Source organism: Lepus europaeus, chromosome 18 (assembly GCF_033115175.1).
Source record: "Lepus europaeus isolate LE1 chromosome 18, mLepTim1.pri, whole genome shotgun sequence".
Lineage (NCBI taxonomy): Eukaryota > Metazoa > Chordata > Mammalia > Lagomorpha > Leporidae > Lepus > Lepus europaeus.
The window spans coordinates 23054921-23073324 of NC_084844.1; the positions used below are offsets into that span (position 1 = coordinate 23054921).

Genomic DNA, 18404 nt, shown 5'->3' on the forward strand with positions numbered 1-18404 from the left:
CCGGTTTGCACCCTCCCCGCCCCAAGACCGCCATGGCTCCAGTCCCTTCCCGCCCAGCTTGGAGCAGAGCGGCGGTCGCCCGGCTTCGGCCTCCCAGGGCCTCACCGCCATTAATCGCTCCCGAGAAGGGGAGCACCCTGGGAGCGGGGCTCCTGTTATTCATGAGGGGGCGGAGCCTCCTTCCCGCCGGGGCTCCTGGGAGGAATCGAAGTCATTGCTGTGGAGGGAGAGCCCCACGGGACCGGGAACGCGTGCCCTTCGCGGGGGGCGGGGCCTCCGTCCCGCGGGGCATCTTGGGAGGATTCTGAAATCCGCGGGAGCCCGCGGGGGCGCCAGCCTGGAACGCCGCTCCGGAGTCGGCCGGAGGCAGAGGCTCTTGCCGGCGGGAAAACCCTGAGGAGAGATTTTTTTTTCTTTTTAGACATTAAGTAATTTGAGGATGATGGGGAAATACGACTAAATCCCATTCCCCGTGATTGTGTAGCCGGAAAACTCAAAATCTGTGGTAAAAAGTGGTTTTGTTCCCCCCCACCCCCGTACTTTCTTGTGGAGATAATTTCAGCTTTTCATGGACTGAAGCCGGTGAAAAATGCATCACCGGGTGCGGTGATTCTCCTGTTGGCCGATTTTCCTCATGGTCTCCGGCGTTTACCTCTTTGGAGAGGTTTTGGCTTAATTCCGATCAGCGTTGTGTTTTAAAACAAAACAAATCCCGCTGATTGTTGTTTGAGGGGTTTGGTGTTTTTTTCCTGAAAGGGGAAAAAATGTTCACCTAATAGGGCGCTCAAAACCTGTAGCGCTCAAGTATGAGTGGAGTGGACCAGGGCTTTATTCTGAGCTGATTCCCACTCTCCAGCGGGGTGATAGGAAACCAGGAATAACAAGGGATTTTCGGAAAACGCTGCTTACCCCAGAGTGTCCCAGTTGAGGAAAATAAGAGATTGAAAGAGGAGACTCCGGTTTTAAAGAATTTTGGTTCTTTTTTTTTTTTTTTTTAAGAACTCAGATCTGAGAGGTTTCCAAATAGGGATACCTCCTGGTTGACACTCAGAGTCCCCCTTGAGTTCTGAGAAGCCCATAGGCCCCTGCTCAGGCCCCCTTCCTGCAGATAAACAGGACAAATCCAAGCCAGATTGGTGTTTTCTTATAATGGAAAAGTTCTAATATGCCTGTTGTGATGAGTTACAAACCTCATTGATTAAGTAAACTAGGATTTTTCTAGCTATTAGAGCATATATACTTGCACAAGTATATTTATTGGCATGGAAAAAATTCATTGAAAAAAGCAGCTTTAAAAATAGTATCACTAAGGATCCCTCTGCTTTGTTAAGAAATAAATACATATTATATATTAAAATATATGTAATATATAGGTATATATATGTAAAATTATGGAATGATAGAAAGTAAAACATAAGTGAATTTAATTTTTTGCATTTTTATTTAGCTGTGTTTTGCCATGTTATTTGTGTAATAGTTTTTTTTTAATGTCTACTAATAATGTAATAGTTATTTTAAGATGTATGCTAATTTAAATATCCCCGGACTAATTTAAATGTTCCCGGAATGCAGAAGCCCAGTGCTATGGTGTTGTTTAAAAGAAATTCAGATTCTGCTCCCCACCCACCAGGCACTCAAATTCTTTGTCATGTTTTCAGATGTATAACTCAAATAGATATAAGTTACTATGTAACCTTTTAAGATGGATAAGTAACAATGTGATTTTAGCAATTTTGTTTGGCAAAGGGAAAATGAATTTGGGTCAGATATTTTTGTAACTCTGATGAAATGTAGTAATTGTTACTTTGGAAACAATGACATTAGAGCTGTAGTTATGCATTTATATAGGTATATATACCAAAAATACGTTGTTTCCAGAACTGAAATGATAAAATGACAGTCACTATGTATGATACAGAATGCATAATATTTTTTTTTTTTTTTTTGACAGGCAGAGTGGACAGTGAGAGAGAGAGACAGAGAGAAAGGTCTTCCTTTGCCGTTGGTTCACCCTCCAATGGCCGCCGCGGTAGCGCGCTGCGGCCGGCGCACCGCGCTGTTCCGATGGCAGGAGCCAGGTGCTTCTCCTGGTCTCCCATGGGGTGCAGGACCCAAGGACTTGGGCCATCCTCCACTGCACTCCCTAGCCACAGCAGAGAGCTGGCCTGGAAGAGGGGCAACCGGGACAGGATCGGTGCCCCAACCGGGACTAGAACCCGGTGTGCCGGCGCCGCAAGGCGGAGGATTAGCCTGTTGAGCCACGGCGCCGGCCGCATAATATATTTTAAGGAATTTTTTTTTATTGTGAGTAATCAGTGGTTTTTAATAAGCCACATTTAACAAGTTCTCTTTAGGAAATATTCTTCTTTATATGTATATATATTTTTTTTTTATTTGAAATAAATACAGGAGAGAGGTAGAGACAGAGAGAGGTCTTCATCCCTGGTTCACTCCCCAAATGGCTGCAAAAGCCGGAACTGGGCCGATCCAGAATCAGCAGCTTCTTCCAGGTCTCCCATGTGGGTGTGCAGGGGCCCACGGACTTGGGCCATCCTCCTCTGCTTTTCCAGGAGCATTAGCAGGGAGCTGGATCAGAAGTGGAGCAGCTGGGACTCAAACTGGTGCCCATATGGGATGCTGGCACTGCAGGACAGGGCTTTAACCCACTGTAACACATCACTGGCCTTGGAAGTGTTCCTCTTTAAAGTCAGGTTTTGGAGGCTGGTGCTGTGTGTAGCAGATGAAGCCTCCAATGGCCGAGGGTTCAAGTCCCCTCTAACACACCTGGGAAAAGCAGCCTTGCCCCTGCACCTATACAGGAGATCCAGAAGAAGCTTCTGGCTTGCAGCCATTTGGGGAGTGATGGAAGATCTCTCTTTCTCTTCCTCTCTGACTTTCAAATAAATAAAATAAATCTTAAAATGACAGGTTTTGCTCTTCCCAAGACTTACCAGTGATTATTATTAACATAAGATATAAAGGAAGAATTATTATTCATCTATTTAGTTTATCAATTTGATAAAACTTTAATTCACAGCTTATTTGTATATACAGCACAAATTGGAAATAGTAATGCCACCAACTTAATCTGAGGTAGTAAATTTAAATAGTTCTAGCCTCTATTTCTTCTTTCTTTCTTTCTTTTTTTAAGATGTATTTATTTGAAAGGCAGAGTTATAGAAAGAGAGGAGAGACAGAGATCTCCCATCTGCTGGTTCATTCCTTATATGGCCACAACAGCTGGTGCTGGGCCAGGGCCAAACCAAAGCCAGGAGCCAGGAGCTTCATCTGGGTCCCAAGTACTTGGGCCATCCTCCACTGTTTTTCCAGTCGCATTAGCATGGAGCTGGATCAGTAGAGTAGCCAAGACAAGAAAACTGGGTTCATATGGGATTCTGGTGTAGCTGACAGCAGCTTAACATGCTGTACCATAACGCCAGGCACCCTCTTTATTTTTAATGTTTCTAGTGAAAGAACCTGTCAATGTTCTGTTTTAAAGAAATTAAAAATATCTCCACAAAATTTTAAGCTACATTAATACGTCTTTAAAAAATATAAATGTTGTAAAAGCAAATTAGTATTATTTACTAGATATTGAATTTTTATGTTATATTGATTTTTTTGTGTTAAATCATTTACTTTTTTCCTCTTTTGCATTTATATTTTCTTTTTTGTAAAATTTATTTATTTATTTGAAAGTCAGAATTACACAGAGAAAGGAGAGGTAGAGAGAGAGAGAAAGAGATCTTCCATCTGATGTTTCACTCCCCAGTTGGCCACAAACAGCCAGAATTGCACCAATCCGAAGCCAGGAGCTTCTTCCAAGTCTCCTACGCGGGTGCAGGGGCCCAAGGACTTCGGCCATCTTCTACTGCTATCCCAGCAGAAAGCTGGATTGGAAGAGAAGCAGCCGTGACTAGAACCAGCGCCAATATGGGATGCGGGCACTTCAGGCCAGGGCGCTAACCCGCTGAGCCACAGCACCAGCCCCACATTTATATTTTCTTAGAATATATCTCATCCAAATATAGGTTCCCTTTCCTACTAAAACTCACTCTATCCAGAATATTTGGTCAAGAAGTGAAAAGATTTTAAATTTTTTCTTTTTTAAAAAATGATTTATTTATGTATTTGAAAGAGTTTCAGAGAGAGGGGAGAGAAAGAGAGGTCGTCCATCTACTGATTCACTTCCCAGATGACTGCAATGCCAGGAGCCAAAAGATTCTTTGGGGTCTCCCGCATGGGTAGCAGCAGCCCAAACACTTGGCCCATCTTTCCCTGCTTTTCCCACATCATTAGCAGGGAGCTAGATTGGAAGAATAGCCAGAACACGAACCGGTACCCATTTGGGATGCTGGCATCGTAGGCAGTGGCTTTACCCTCAGTGCCAGCCCCTTAAAATTTTTCAAATGATGGCAACGTGAGTAAATAGACTGTATTGATGGGAGCTTGGTGAACTGGGTATCATAGAAGAGTTTTGTAGATATGGAGAGGCAGTTATTACCCATCAAACTATTGACCTTTTCACTTAAAAAAAAAAAAGACAATTAATTACTTTAATTTCCATTCTTCTTTGTACTTTCTTTTTGTAAACAGGATAAATTCATGAGATAAGAACAAGGATGGCATCTAAGATAAATACTGGTTTCACTCTGATTCCCAACCAGAAATATAGACGTAGCAATCGTCGTTCCAGTGACTTCTCCAACACTCTTGATTCAGATGCTCAGCCCTTATCAACACTTGGAAGTTTTAAAGCCTTGCCATTGGAAGTATTTCAAATAATTTTGAAATATTTGTCAGGTGAGGTTTGGGGCCTGTGAGTAGGCTACACAAGATACTAGAATAATTTAATTTCCCCTGAGAACTAGTTTATCATCTTAGGCCCTGCTAAAATGTTGATAATGATACTTATGTTTTTTTAAGATTTCAGCATTGTTAGATAAGGAGTCAATGAGAAAGCACAAAATTCAGACTGTTTAAAAGCATGCCTCTAATTATAATGACATGGTAACCTGATTGTTACATCTAACATTTCTAATTTATTAATAATTGGATGTAAAACAATATTCAGACTTTTTAGATTTTTACCCACCTGGCTTATCATTATTATTTTTAAACTTTTTAAAAATTATTTATTTATTTATTTATTTGAAAGGCAGAGTTAGAGCAAGAGATATCTTCTATCCGCTGGTTCACTCCCCAAATGGCTACAATGGCCATCCTGGTCTCTCACATGGATGGGAGAGTTCCAGGCACTCAGAACCTTTTCCACTGCCTTTCCCAGTCCATTAGCAGGGAACTGGAATGGAAGTGGAGCAGCTAGGATTCAAACCAACCCCTCAGGGATGCCAGCGTATCAGGCAGCGGCTTGATCTGTTATGCCACTATGCTGACCCACAGGCTTATCATTCTTAATGAATTAACTTATAAGATAATAAACTGGGGGCCAGCAATGGGGCATAGCCTGTAAAGCTGCCACCTCTAATGCTGGCATCCCATATGGGCACTGGTTCCCATCCTAGCTGCTCCACTGCCGGTCCAGCTCCCTGTTGGTGGCCTGGGAAAAGCAGTGGAAGATGGCCTAAGTGCTTGGGCCCCTGCTACCAGTGTGGGAGACCTGCAAGATGCTCCTGGCTCCTTGCTTTGGCCTGGTCCATCGCTGGCTGTGTCAGCCATCTGGGGAGCTAACCAGTGGATAGAGGATCTGTCTCTCTCTGTCTCTCTGTCAAACTCTGCCTTTCAAATAAATAAGTAAATCTAAAAAAAAAAATTGCTAACAGTGACATTCTTCTATTTAAACCATTCATAAATGTATATATGCATGTATCTGTTCTTTTGGTAGTGAAGGATATCAGCATGTTAAGTATGGTGTCCAAAACAGTGAGCCAGAACATTATTAATTACATCTCAACTTCATCAGGAAGCAAAAGACTTTTGCTACAGGACTTTCATACTCTTGAGCTACATGGCAGGAGACAGAACTTTGGTATCCTGGAGCACTACCGATCTCTAGGTAATTTACATAAAGAGAATTGCAAAAAGTAAAGAAGTGTGCCTAACTGAGAGGATATTATACAGTCCTGTAATGCTAGCAGGAAGTGAAATACTTCCTAAAATGTGCCCATTTCTATGATGGTGTTACTCTTCAGTGTGAGGACTTTCTCCTAACAGTCCCTTGCACTTTAAAAAAGAAAATGCATTTCAATACAAAGTCCTGTGATTTCATGTGAATACAATGTCACCGATGCTTATTGTCTAGGTGCTTTGCCAGTTTCAGAAACATGTGCTTCAATTCCTGTGGATTCAATGAATTTTATCTCCGTAGCACTTTTCCCTTCAACCATAATCTAGTCCTTAAAAAAAGAAGTGTAAACACATTATTATGGAGGATCATGTGCTCTCTTATCAGAAACTATGGTTTTCTTTTTTTAAGCACTGTACAATTACTAATAAATCATTATGCTATAATTAAATTGACTTTATCAAAGGAAATTCTGTATAATCTTTCTTCCCTTGATATGTAATCATTTATATCTTTCACCCCATTCATTAATTTCATTCTCCCTAGAGCGCTGAAATAAAATTCTAATTTCAACTTGACTAATGATACCAACTTAATTATGAAACTACTTTATAATTAACCAAAGCGTGGCAATAAAACCAAGAATCACAATGATGTTGGGATTAAATAAAGACCCAATAATAAGTTAAATATTTCCTTTTGGTGGCCCCAAAATGCCAAGTTGTTGTTGTTGTTGTTGTTTTGACAGATAGAGTTATAGACAGTGAGAGACAGAGAGAAAGGTCTTCCTTTCATTGGTTCACTCCCCAAACGGCTGCTACAACTGGTGCTGCGCCGTTCCAAAGCCAGGAGCCAGGTGCTTCCTCCTGGTCTCCCATGTGGGTGCAGGGGCCCAAGCACTTGGGCCATCCTCCACTGCCCTCCCAGGCCACAGCAGAGGGCTAGACTGGAAGAGGAGCAACAGGGACTAGAACCCGGCACCCATATGGGATGCCAGTGCCACAGGCGGAGGATTAACCAAGTGAGCCACAGTGCTGGTCCCAAAGATGCCTAGTTTTAAGATAATAAAATAGGACTATGTAAATATTCAACTACAGCAAAGTATATTTGAAAAGTATATTTAGGGGGCTGGTGCCATGGCGTAGAGGATAAAGCCTCCTCCTGCAATGCCAGCATCCCATATGGGCGCCAGTTCAAGTCCCGGCTGCTCCATTTCCGATCCAGCTCTCTGCTGTGGCCTGGGAAAGCAGTAGAAGATGGCCCAAGTCCATGGGAGACCCGGAAGAAGCTCCTGGCTCCTAGCTTCGATGGGCACAGCTCCAGCCATCGTGGCCATCTGGGGAGTGAACCAGTGGATGGAAGACCTCTATCTCTCTGCCTCTGCCTCTCTGTAACTCTGCCTTTCAAAAAAAAAGAAAAGAAAAGAAAGAAAGAAAAAAAGAAAAAAGAAAAGTACATTTAATAAGACCAAATGAGATATATGTGTTTAATTTCTGTTAATGGTTTTAATATTTATGACTGGGTTTAGTAAAGCCTATAGCAAAATACATTTTGCTACTTCTCATTGTAAATATCTTTTTTCAAGCATTGTTAGTTGCAGGGGAAGTGGTACTTGGGTAATAGGAGGTACTTCAAACACTTCAAGGAAATACCTTTATTATTAAGATATATTTACTTATTTGAAAGGCAGAGTAACAGAGAAGGAAAGAGACGGAGATCTTTCATCTGCTCGTTCACTCCCCAAATGACTACAACAGTGGGGGCCAGTCCACACTGAAGCTAGGAGCTTGGAACTCCTTCAGAATCTCCCACTTGGGTAGCAGGGGCACAAGCACATGAGCCATATTCTGCTGCTTTCCCAGGTGCATTGGCAGGAAGCTAGATCAGAAGCAGAGCAGCCAGGCCTGGAACCAATTGCTCCCATATGGGATGTCAGTGTCACAAGTGGCAGCTTACTGTATGTACCACAATGCTGGCCCTTATTTTCTTTTTAAGATTTATTTCTTTATTTGAAAGGTAGAGCGATGGGATGGAGGGAGTGGGGAGGTATCTTCCATCTATCGCATTCATTCCTCAAATGCCTAAAACTGTTGGGCCTAGACCAAGCCAAAGCCAGAGGCCAGGAACTCTAACAGTCTCCCACATGAGTGGCAGGGATTCAAGTACTTGGGCCATCATCATCTACTGCTTTCCCAGGTACATTATCAGGAAACTAGATCAGAAGCAGAGCAGTCAAGACTCAAACTGGCACTCTGATATGGGATGTTAGGGTTACAAAGGTGGCTGCTTAATTCGCCATACCACCACAACTTTACCTTTTAATTCTGTGTTTGATGAATGTTTTGGAGAACTCTTATAAAGCTTATCCTTTGTTTTTTTTTTTTTATTTTTAAAAAATATTTATTTATTTGAAAGTTACAGAGAGGGAGAGATCTTTTTGTTTTGTTTTGTTTTGTTTTCAAGATTTATTTATTTGAAAGTCAGAATTACGCAGAGAGAGGAGAGGCAGAGAGAGAGAGAGGAGAGGTCTTCCATCCGATGGTTCACTCCCCAGTTGGCCACAACGGCTGGAGCTGTGCCAATCTGAAGCCAGGAGCCAGAAGCCTCTTCTGGGTCTCCCACATGGATGGCAGGGCCCCAAGTACTTGGGCCTTCTTCCACTGCTTTTCCCAGGCCATGATCAGGGAGATGGATAGGAAATGGAGCAGCCGGTATTTGAACTGGCACCCCTATGGGTGTTGTAGGTGTTGCAGGCGTTGCAGGCAGCAGCTTTACCCCTCTAAGCCACAACTCTGGCCCCTATTCTTTGGTTTTGATCTGAAAGAATTTCTTTCTCCTTGACTAATTTTCAGTTACTTAAACAAAAAAGCATTAAGACAATTATATGGATGGTTGAGTTAAAAAGTAAAAATACCAATCTTAATAGCCAGCTTTTAAAAATAGTTTTATTCGTGTAATGATTTCGGCTTTCCATTTAATTTTGATGCAGACACCTGGTTTATGTCTAATTCTTTAGGTAAATGTTTGATGGTAAGTACGTTTTCTCATGTTGCCATTCCTATCGGATCTTTTCTTGTTTTCAGACATTAAAATAACATTTTCAGAATCCTGCACTTTAGAGATTATAAATTTTAATTTGCTTCTTCATACAAAGCAGAGCAGATGGGCAGTGTGGAAAGAACATTACATCTGATTCTATTTTAGTGGGGAGAACTTAAAGAAGTTGGTCTCTAAAGGGTACAGCAGAGCACCTGTGTGGGAAAAAAAAAAAAGTAAATCAACCAGTATTGGGTTTTATGGTAAACTGTAATCCTTAAAAATAGGAGTTTTACATTAGAAAGGCAACCAACGTGCAATTATAATTCCCCAGCTATGATATAGGGACTAGATACCGAAGTATGAAGGGAAAAAAAAAAGTTCAGCCTAAAAACCAAAACACTGAAAATGTCTTTTATGTACAAAAATAAGGAAGGTTTATGTTTAAAACTCAATTCTGGTCATATGTTTCCCAAACATAGCAACTTCTAAAAATAAATTAGATTCCCATAGATTCTTCAGAATTATATAAAGTAGATATTATATTATATAAAAAGTAAATGCAAAGAAGTTGAAAACTGAAGAAAGTCATGATATGCAGGCATATATTTCTCTACTATGTATCTTATTTTTAGTTTGAGGACATCTGTCCCGATAGGAATGCTAACAGTGCATTGCCATTTTAGGAAAAACAGAACACTTAGAAGAAATAAATCATATACTTCCTGTCACTGTGGTTCAAGTCACATATCTCACTGAGAACTGAGGGGCTTTTTTTCTTTTTAAATGTCTGAACACAAAATCCTATACATTCTTAACGTGCAAACCCCATAAAAGGATATCTTTCAAGGAAGAAATAGGTATTTCATCCAAACTACATACTTTCTGTGAGCAAAGATGACTTCTACCCTCTGAAATTTTAAGTACTAAAATTTCAATTGTTTTGTATTTGGAGAAAGGAATATCAACTTCTTTTCCCAGTCTTTCTATGCCTTACATTAACAACTCATAAAGCATTTTCCTTTGTGGCCATGAGGTTAATTTCAAGAGATATCGCAATATATTTTCTAGGAAATAAAGACAAAGTTTCCCTAATGTATCATTATATCTTATTATTGTATCTTTTTAAGTCTAAATAATTTTCTGTAGCATCAATTTGGTATCCTGGAGCACTACCGATCTCTAGGTAATTTACATAAAGAGAATTGCAAAAAATAAAGAAGTATGCCTAATTGAGAGGATAACAGTGTTATCCCAAGGCCTCTTAGATAGAAATCAGAATCACTTAGAGAATTCCATTTAATTATTTAATACCCTTCCTCCCAAACTTTCTGGTACAAATCATATCAACTCATAGTCCACTGTGGTAAACCATACCTGACTTCCAGGAAGCATTGTGTTGGGTTCTATTGATATTCTTAAATTAATTACATTGTCATTTTTCTTTCCCACCTCTACCTTTTCAGGTCTACTGTTTAAAAGATGTACGTTGCTGTTACCTACCAAGGAAAGACTGAAGTACATTCACAAGATACTCACGGAAGTAAGATAGTTCTGAATTAGTTCACAATCTTGATTGCCTGTAAAGACATTTTATTACTAACATCATATGCTTGTTTTAAATCTTATTTAATTAGTACTGAATTAGCACTAAAGAATTTTTTTTTTTTTTTTTGACAGGCAGAGTGGATAGTGAGGGAGAGAGATAGAGAGAAAGGTCTTCCTTTTTGCCATTGGTTCACCCTCCAATGGCCGCTGCGGCCAGCGCATCGTGCTGATCCGAAGCCAGGAGCCAGGTGCTTCTCCTGGTCTCCCATGCGGGTGCAGGGCCCAAGCACTTGGGCCATCCTCCACTGCCTTCCCGGGCCATAGCAGAGAGCTGGCCTGGAAGAGGGGCAACTGGGATAGAATCCGGCGCCCCAACCGGGACTAGAACCCGGAGGATTAGCCTGTTAAGCCATGGCGCCGGCCATCACTAAAGAATTTGTTAATGGTAATCTAATACTTTGCCAAGTACTCAGGAATTAAAAAACACTTAGGTAGTATAGTATGGTAGTCCCCACCCCTCATCCATACTTTGAGTTACCCACTGTCATCCACAGACCAAAAATATAAAATGAAAATCTCAGAAGTTAACAATTCCTAAGATTTAAATTACATACCAGTCAGAGTAGTGTGGAGAAATCTCTTGCCATTGTATCCCACCCCACCAAGGATGTGATGAAGCAGCCCTTTGTCCAAGGTGTCCTCTCTGTATGTGCTGCCTGCCTGTTAGTCACTCAATGGCTAGGTTCTCTGCGTTATCAGATCCATTTTTTGGTGTCACAGTGCTTGTGTTCAAGTAACTCTTATTTTATTTAGTAATGGCCTCAAAGTACAAGAGTAGTGATGCTGACAATTGTATTACTGATATATTATTATAATTGTTCTATTTATTATTATTGCTAATCTCTTACATTGCCTAATTGAAAATTAAACTTTAACATCATAGATAGTATGTACAGAAAAAACATAGTACACTATGAAGTATTTTTAACTCCCATAGGAATCTGAGATTTTAGGGTGATGATGTGGATATTTTATTAAAATGAAATAATTCCTGAATGTTAACATACTACTTAAATGTTCCAAAATATAGGAATATATATATATTTAAAGATTTTTTTTAATTTGTTATTTGTCAGAGTTACAGAGAGTGAGCGTGAGAGAGAGATCTTCCATCCGCTGGTTCACTACTTAGATGGCTACAATGGCCAGGGCTGGGCTAGACTGAAGCCAAGAGCCAAGAGCTTCTACTGAGTCTCTCACTTGGTTGGCTGGGACTCAAGCACTTGGGCCATGTTCCACTACTTTGCCAGACTATTAGCAGGAAGCTAGATTGGAAGTGGAATAGCCAGGACACAGACTGGCACTCAAATGGGTTGCTGGTGTCAAATATATATATATGTTTTCCCCAGAAACCTTTTATTTAAGGAATACAAACTTCATGTATTTCATAAATACAATTTTAGGAATGTAGTGATTCTTCCCACCCACACTCCCACTCCCTCTTCCTCCTCCCTCTCCTATTGCCAAGGAATATATTTTTAATATGTAAACTGACAAACCTTTAATGATGACAGACCTGGAAATATATAGCAATGTGATTAGACATACTCTCTAATTAATTAAGACGGAGCTTTCTATACAGACTCAAACATATATCCAACTGAGCTGGTCCAGTTCTGCACTCAGTAGTGTGCCAGCATTTCTGAAGCACTGACTCTTCTTCATGTTAGGATTGGTGTTGAGTTGTGGGCTGCATTTTTACAGCAGCTTCCCAGATGATTTTTCCGCCATCCACTTCGTCACTTCCCAAATCATTCTGACGCTGGATTAAGGTTATTCTTGCTAAAGCATCACATTCATCAAGATAATTTTATCGCTGAGATTTTTCCAGTGGCTATGCATTTTCAGAAGATAAGGTCCAAATTCCATAGTTGGGTATTTAGTTTTCTCCCAACAATGCATCCTCAATTCCTACTACTTTGAGCCTAATAAACTGGTTATATTTTTCTTACCAAGTACAGATTTTTATTCTACCGCAATACAATTTTGTCTTTACTACCTCTCTCATCAATCCTTTCCATTCATTACATCTGATTCCTACTTAAAGCTTTTAAGGTGATTCCTAAATTTGTCTTTTCCTTGTTTTCATATTATCTGATATAGGGGTTTTTTTTTTTACTAATTTAAACATTTATACACATTCTAATCCAGATTGTTATAACTTCATATGTATATATCTAAACTCTTTGAGGGCAGATACTTCTTATACTTTTTTTTGTAATCGCTGTCTATGTGACACAGGGATAATTAGAATTTATGCTGAAAATATTCTTGCTAATTTCTGTTAAATTTGAATGTCAAATCATTGTGCAGTTCTTCTGAAAAGGGAGAATTTACAGTTGTTCTTTTTACAGATTCCCTGTTTTAAATTCAATGGCTGTGCAGCTCCTATACAATGTTTAGGATTATCGTGCTATGGCATGTTTTTACAGGTACTTTTTATTTTAAAGATTTATTTACTTAATTAAAAGTCAGAGTTACAGAGAGAAAGGAAAGAAGAGAAAGAGAGAGAGATCTTTCATCTGCTGACTCACTCCCCAAATAGTTGCAACGGTCAAGGCTGAACTAGCCAAAGCCAGTAGCCTGAAACTCCATCTTGGTCTCTTATATGGGTGGCAGGGGCCCAAGCACTTGGACCATCTTTTGCTGATTCCCAGGAGCATTAGCAGGGAGCTGGATCAGAAGTAGGGCAGTCGGGACTCAAACCAGTCCCTTTATGGGACATTGGCATGGCAGGCGGAGCCTTAATCCGCTGTGCCACAACACCAGCTTGGACCCGCAGGTACTTTTTTTAATGAAAGAAGAAAAGGAATGTTTTTGAACTATTTAATAATTGTGCATGGAATCTATCTTTCTATAGGTTAATAGAAATTATAAATATATTTTAAGCTTTATTTATTTATTTGAGAGACAGAGACCAAGAGAGAGAGAAACAGACAGAGAGACAGCTCTCATTTCCTGGTTCATTCCCCAAATGCCTGCAATTGCTGGGTTTGGACCACACCAAAACTGGGAGCTGGGAATTCAATCTAAGTCTCTCATGTAGATGGTAGTAAGAACCCTATCACCTGAGCCATTACTGCTGCCTCCCAGGGTATATGCATTAATAGAAAGCTGGAATCAGCTCCGCTGTGGCCCGGGAGTGCAGTGGAGGATGGCCCAGGTCCTTGGGCCCTGCACCCGCATGAGAGACCAGGAGAAGCACCTGGCTCCTGCCTTCGGATCACCCTTCCTCTCTCTCTCTCTCACTGTCCACTCTGCCTGTCACCAAAAAAAAAAAAAAGAAAGAAAGAAAGAAAGAAAGAAAGAAGAAAAGAAAGCTGGAATCAGAGCAGAACCAGGACTAGAACCCATGCAGTCTGTTATGGGATGTGGGTATCTTAACCACTAGGCTGAATACTCACTCCTATAATAATCTTAGAGCAAAATAAAATTGTACAGATTTGAGACTATAATACTCTCATCATATGTATGACATCTCAGATTTTTCCCTTGTGAGAAATGATTAACATTTATTTACTTTATACCAATGTTCTCAAAGTTTCCAGGCAATTCTAAAGACTAGAAATGTTACAGGGTAGTATGTGTATGTGTGTATTGCATACCTGTATATAATGAGTTTGAAGTCTTGAGCTAATTATTTAAGGTATAATTTTAGACATCAACATTATTATTTCAGTAACATTTTGATTAATCTTCTATTATAAACATAAAAACAATAATAATTGCCAGCATTTGTTGAGTCTTTGCTATGTGCTGCACTATCATAAGCATTTCACATGTGTTAACTAATTTAAAATTTATAACAGACTTAAATGGATACTTCTCACCTTCTAGATAGTGGGTCATTATTGTCTAGAATTAAACTCTTTGTAATCCAGAGAAAACAAAACTTACAACCTTGTGAGGTAGGCATATGGGAGAATCTTTTCTTTTCTTTTTTTTTTTTTTTTTTTTGACAGGCAGAGTGGACAGTGAGAAAGAGAGACAGAGAGAAAGGTCTTCCTTTTTGCCGTTGGTTCACCCTCTGATGGCCGCTGCGGCTGGCGCATCGCGCTGATCCGAAGTCAGGAGCCAGGTGCTTCTCCTGGTCTCCCATGGGGTGCAGGGCCCAAGGACTTGGGCCATCCTCCACTGCACTCCCGGGCCACAGCAGAGAGCTGGCCTGGAAGAGGGGCAACCGGGACAGAATCCGGCGCCCCAACCGGGACTGAATCTTTTCTTTTTTTAAATTATTTATTTATTTGAAAGAGTTACAGAGAGGCAGAGGCAGAGAGAGAGAGAAGCGGGGGGAGGGGGGGGAGAAAGAGAGAAGTCTTTCATCTGCTGGTTCACTCCCCAAGTGGCCTCAATGGCCAGAGCTGAGCCAATCTGAAGCCAGGAACCAGGAGTTTCTTCTGGATCTCCCATGCGGGTGCAGGGCCCAAGGACTTGGGCCATCTTTCACTGCTTTCTCAGACCATAGCAGAGAGTTAGATTGGAAGTGGAGCTGCCGGGACTCGAACTGGTGCCCATATGGGATGCTGGCACTGCAGGTGGCAGCTTTACCTGCTACGCCACAGTGCAAGCCCCCTGGGAAAATCTTGCTCTGTATCCTGATCTTCCAGCCACAAACTCCCATATAACTGGATTCCAGCAGCCTAGGGCTTCCAGAGCCTTCTTTCAAGACACATTTTTGCCTTTTCTCAATTTTTTTTTAATGTATGTGTGAGGGGTGGTTTCTTTCTTTCTTTGGGACAGTAATACACATAGATGCATTTATGTAACCTTTAAAAGGTATGAAATGTCAGGGCCGGCGCCGTGGGTTAACAGGCTAATCCTCCGCCTTGCGGCGCCAGCACACCAGGTTCTAGTCCCGGTTGGGGCGCCGGATTCTGTCCCTGTTGCCCCTCTTCCAGGCCAGCTCTCTGCTATGGCCCGGGAAGGCAGTGGAGGATGACCCAAGTCCTTGGGCCCTGCACCCGCATGGGAGACCAGGAGAAGCACCTGGCTCCTGGCTTCGATCAGCACGATGAGCCGGCTGCAGCGGCCATTGGAGGGTGAACCAATGGCAAAAAGGAAGACATTTCTCTCTGTCTCTCTCTCTCTCACTATCTACTCTGAAGTGAAGTCCATCTCCCTCCCAGGCCTGTCCCTTGTCTACTATTTCCCTTTGCCAGAAGCAACCACTGTTAAGTTTTTCATGTCCCTCCAGAGAGATTAAGATGAAATTTTAAACTACTGTAATCCACTTAACTATTTTCTTTTTTGTTTGTTTTAAAATATTTATTTATTTAAAAGGAAGAATTACAGAGAGGGAGAGAGACAGAGAGAGATCTTCCACCCACTGACTCACTCCTCTAATGGTCAAGACAGCTGTGGCTGGACCAGGCCAAAGCCAAGAGCCCCAGCCATCCATGTGGGTGGCAGGGGCCCAAGTTCTTGGGCCATCTTCTGCTGCTTTCCACATTAGCAGGGAGTTAGATCAAAAGTGGAGCAGCAATGCCTTGAACTGGCACCCATATGGGATGCCAGCAACACAGGTAGCGCTTAACCCCATGCACCACAACGCTGGACCCAACTTACCTATTTTCAAAAGAATTTATGTGTTAATCAGCATTTCAAAATGTAGTTATAGTAACATACCATTTGAACCTCCTTTTCATATATGTTTGTGCATTTTAATATGTTCAAAAATAATTACTAAATTTTGTCCTAATTAAAGTTTTTGAAGTTGCTTTAAATAAATGCTCAGAATTGTTATACATACATGTCTGGGTACAGCTGGTTAAGCCACCACCTGCGATACTGGCATCCCATTTGGGTACTGTTTCAAGTGAGGCTGCTCCACTTCTGATCTAGTTCCCTGCTAATGCGCCTGGGAAAGCAGGGGAAGATAGCCCAAGTCCTTGGGTCCCTTCACCCACATGGGAAACCCAGATGGAGTTCTGGGCTCCTAGCTTTGGCCTGGTCCAGCCCTCTCCATTGCAGCCATTTGAGGAGTGAACCAGTGGGTGAAAGAGCTCTCTTTCTCTGTGTCTCACTCTCTAACTCTGCCTTTCAAGACAAATCAATTAAAAAAAAAAAAAAGAATTGTCACATTAACATGAGATCATTCTCATTTCTAAGCAGTATCATAAATGACAGCTAGAGGGGGCAAAAAGGGTTTCCTTGTGGTCTTAAAATGAAACCAGTGTAGTTGTGAGAAGTTGAAAGCTGTGTTGTAGGGTTTGGCTTAACTTTGTCATTTTCCTCATATTGTCAAAGTTCAAGATTCAGTATCAATATAAAGTTCTCGGAAAGACAATTTCCTTTCTCACTGAAAAGAAACTGGATTTTAGAATATTTCAAGGTTATGGCTATGTAAATTTCTTATTAAATAGTTCCATAGTGGATAAAAATTGCATGTCATCTTGATCATGTTCTAATAACAGTATACACATAAGACAGTGGTGACTTATACATCGCCCTGATGACCTGAACATCTTCAGTGTTGATTTTGTTTTCCTCAGGCCTTGACAGCAGGTTGGGATGACCTCGAATGCCATCGTGTGTATAACTTCTTGTGTGAGCTGACTAATCTGTCTCGCAAGATGCAGGCTGTTGTTTGCAGCAAACCAGGTAAAGAACTACAATGCTCAAACAATAGTATACAACATACAGATTCATTATAATAATGCTAACATGCTATGTGACTGCTCAAAAACATATTCCTATATTTTTGCTATATAAACTGACAAACCTGTAATGATGATAGACTTGAAAATATGTATCAATGTGTTTATAATCTCTATATAAGATGGAGTTTTCCTATACAAATCCAAAGATACATCCAACTCTAATGGCTCATTTCTGTGCTCGGTCGCTCTCTCTCTCTTTCCCTCCAGGCCTCCCTCTACAGAAGCCATATTCAGTGTCATGATTACTTCTGAGAAGGAGTGGGAAAAAGGATTAGAAGGAATATAAAAGAACCTTTAACATCTGTAATGTTTTATGTAATTTTTAAAATCTGATGCAGAGGCTGGAATTTGGTCTAGTAGTTAAGATGCCAACTGGGACACCCACATCCCATATCAGAGTACCTGGATTCTATCCCCGACTCTAGCTCCCAATTCAATTCCAGTTTCCTTCTAATGCAGACCCTAGGAGGCACATTTATAGCTCAAGTAATTGATTCCTGCCACCCATGTGGGAGACCCAGACTGAGTTCCCAACTTCTGCTTGGCCCAACCTTTGCTGTTGCAGATATTTGGGGAGTGAACCAGAGGATGGGAACTCTCTCTCTGTCTCTATGTCTCTTACTCTCTGCGTTTCAATTAAAAAAAAAAAAAGCAGATTTAGAAGCTCAATGAAATAATAACAATATTAATTGATCATGTCCCTCCCTTGATCAAAAACTTTTATTAGCTCCTGATGTCTTCAAAATAAAGTCGAAATTATTTACCAGCCTTCACAATGTGATCCCAGCCTGCTCTTCCAAGCTAATTGCCAGGTACTCTTTACATCAGTTTATATAAGCATATTGCTCTCGGACACCTCTTACACATTTCCACCTCAGGGCTGCTTTGTCCATTCTGTCTCATTGTCCTGAGACACCTCTGCCCTTCCCATCCTTTAGGCTGCTCTGTACCTGACCTCCGTAAAGCCTTTCCTAATCGCCTCAGATGGCAATCATCTCTCTCTACATGTCCGTATTACTTGACCTGACAAAGCAGAGGGGACAGTCTCAGATCATTAGTAGTCATCCTATTTATAC

At 41.1% G+C, this 18404-nt stretch overlaps 1 protein-coding gene across 1 annotated transcript in view; it reads left to right on the forward strand.

Moving 5' to 3' along the window:
- Positions 1 to 445: 445 nt before the first annotated feature.
- Positions 446 to 18404, forward strand: part of FBXO47 (F-box protein 47) — a 30937-nt gene continuing 12978 nt past the window's right edge. Inside the window, exons 1-6 of the mRNA XM_062216842.1 lie at positions 446 to 505; positions 4597 to 4803; positions 5846 to 6016; positions 10528 to 10604; positions 13024 to 13101; positions 17161 to 17269. Of these exons, the coding sequence (XP_062072826.1) occupies positions 4623 to 4803; positions 5846 to 6016; positions 10528 to 10604; positions 13024 to 13101; positions 17161 to 17269 (616 nt within the window). The 5' untranslated portion in view covers positions 446 to 505; positions 4597 to 4622. The remainder of the gene's footprint in view (positions 506 to 4596; positions 4804 to 5845; positions 6017 to 10527; positions 10605 to 13023; positions 13102 to 17160; positions 17270 to 18404) is intronic.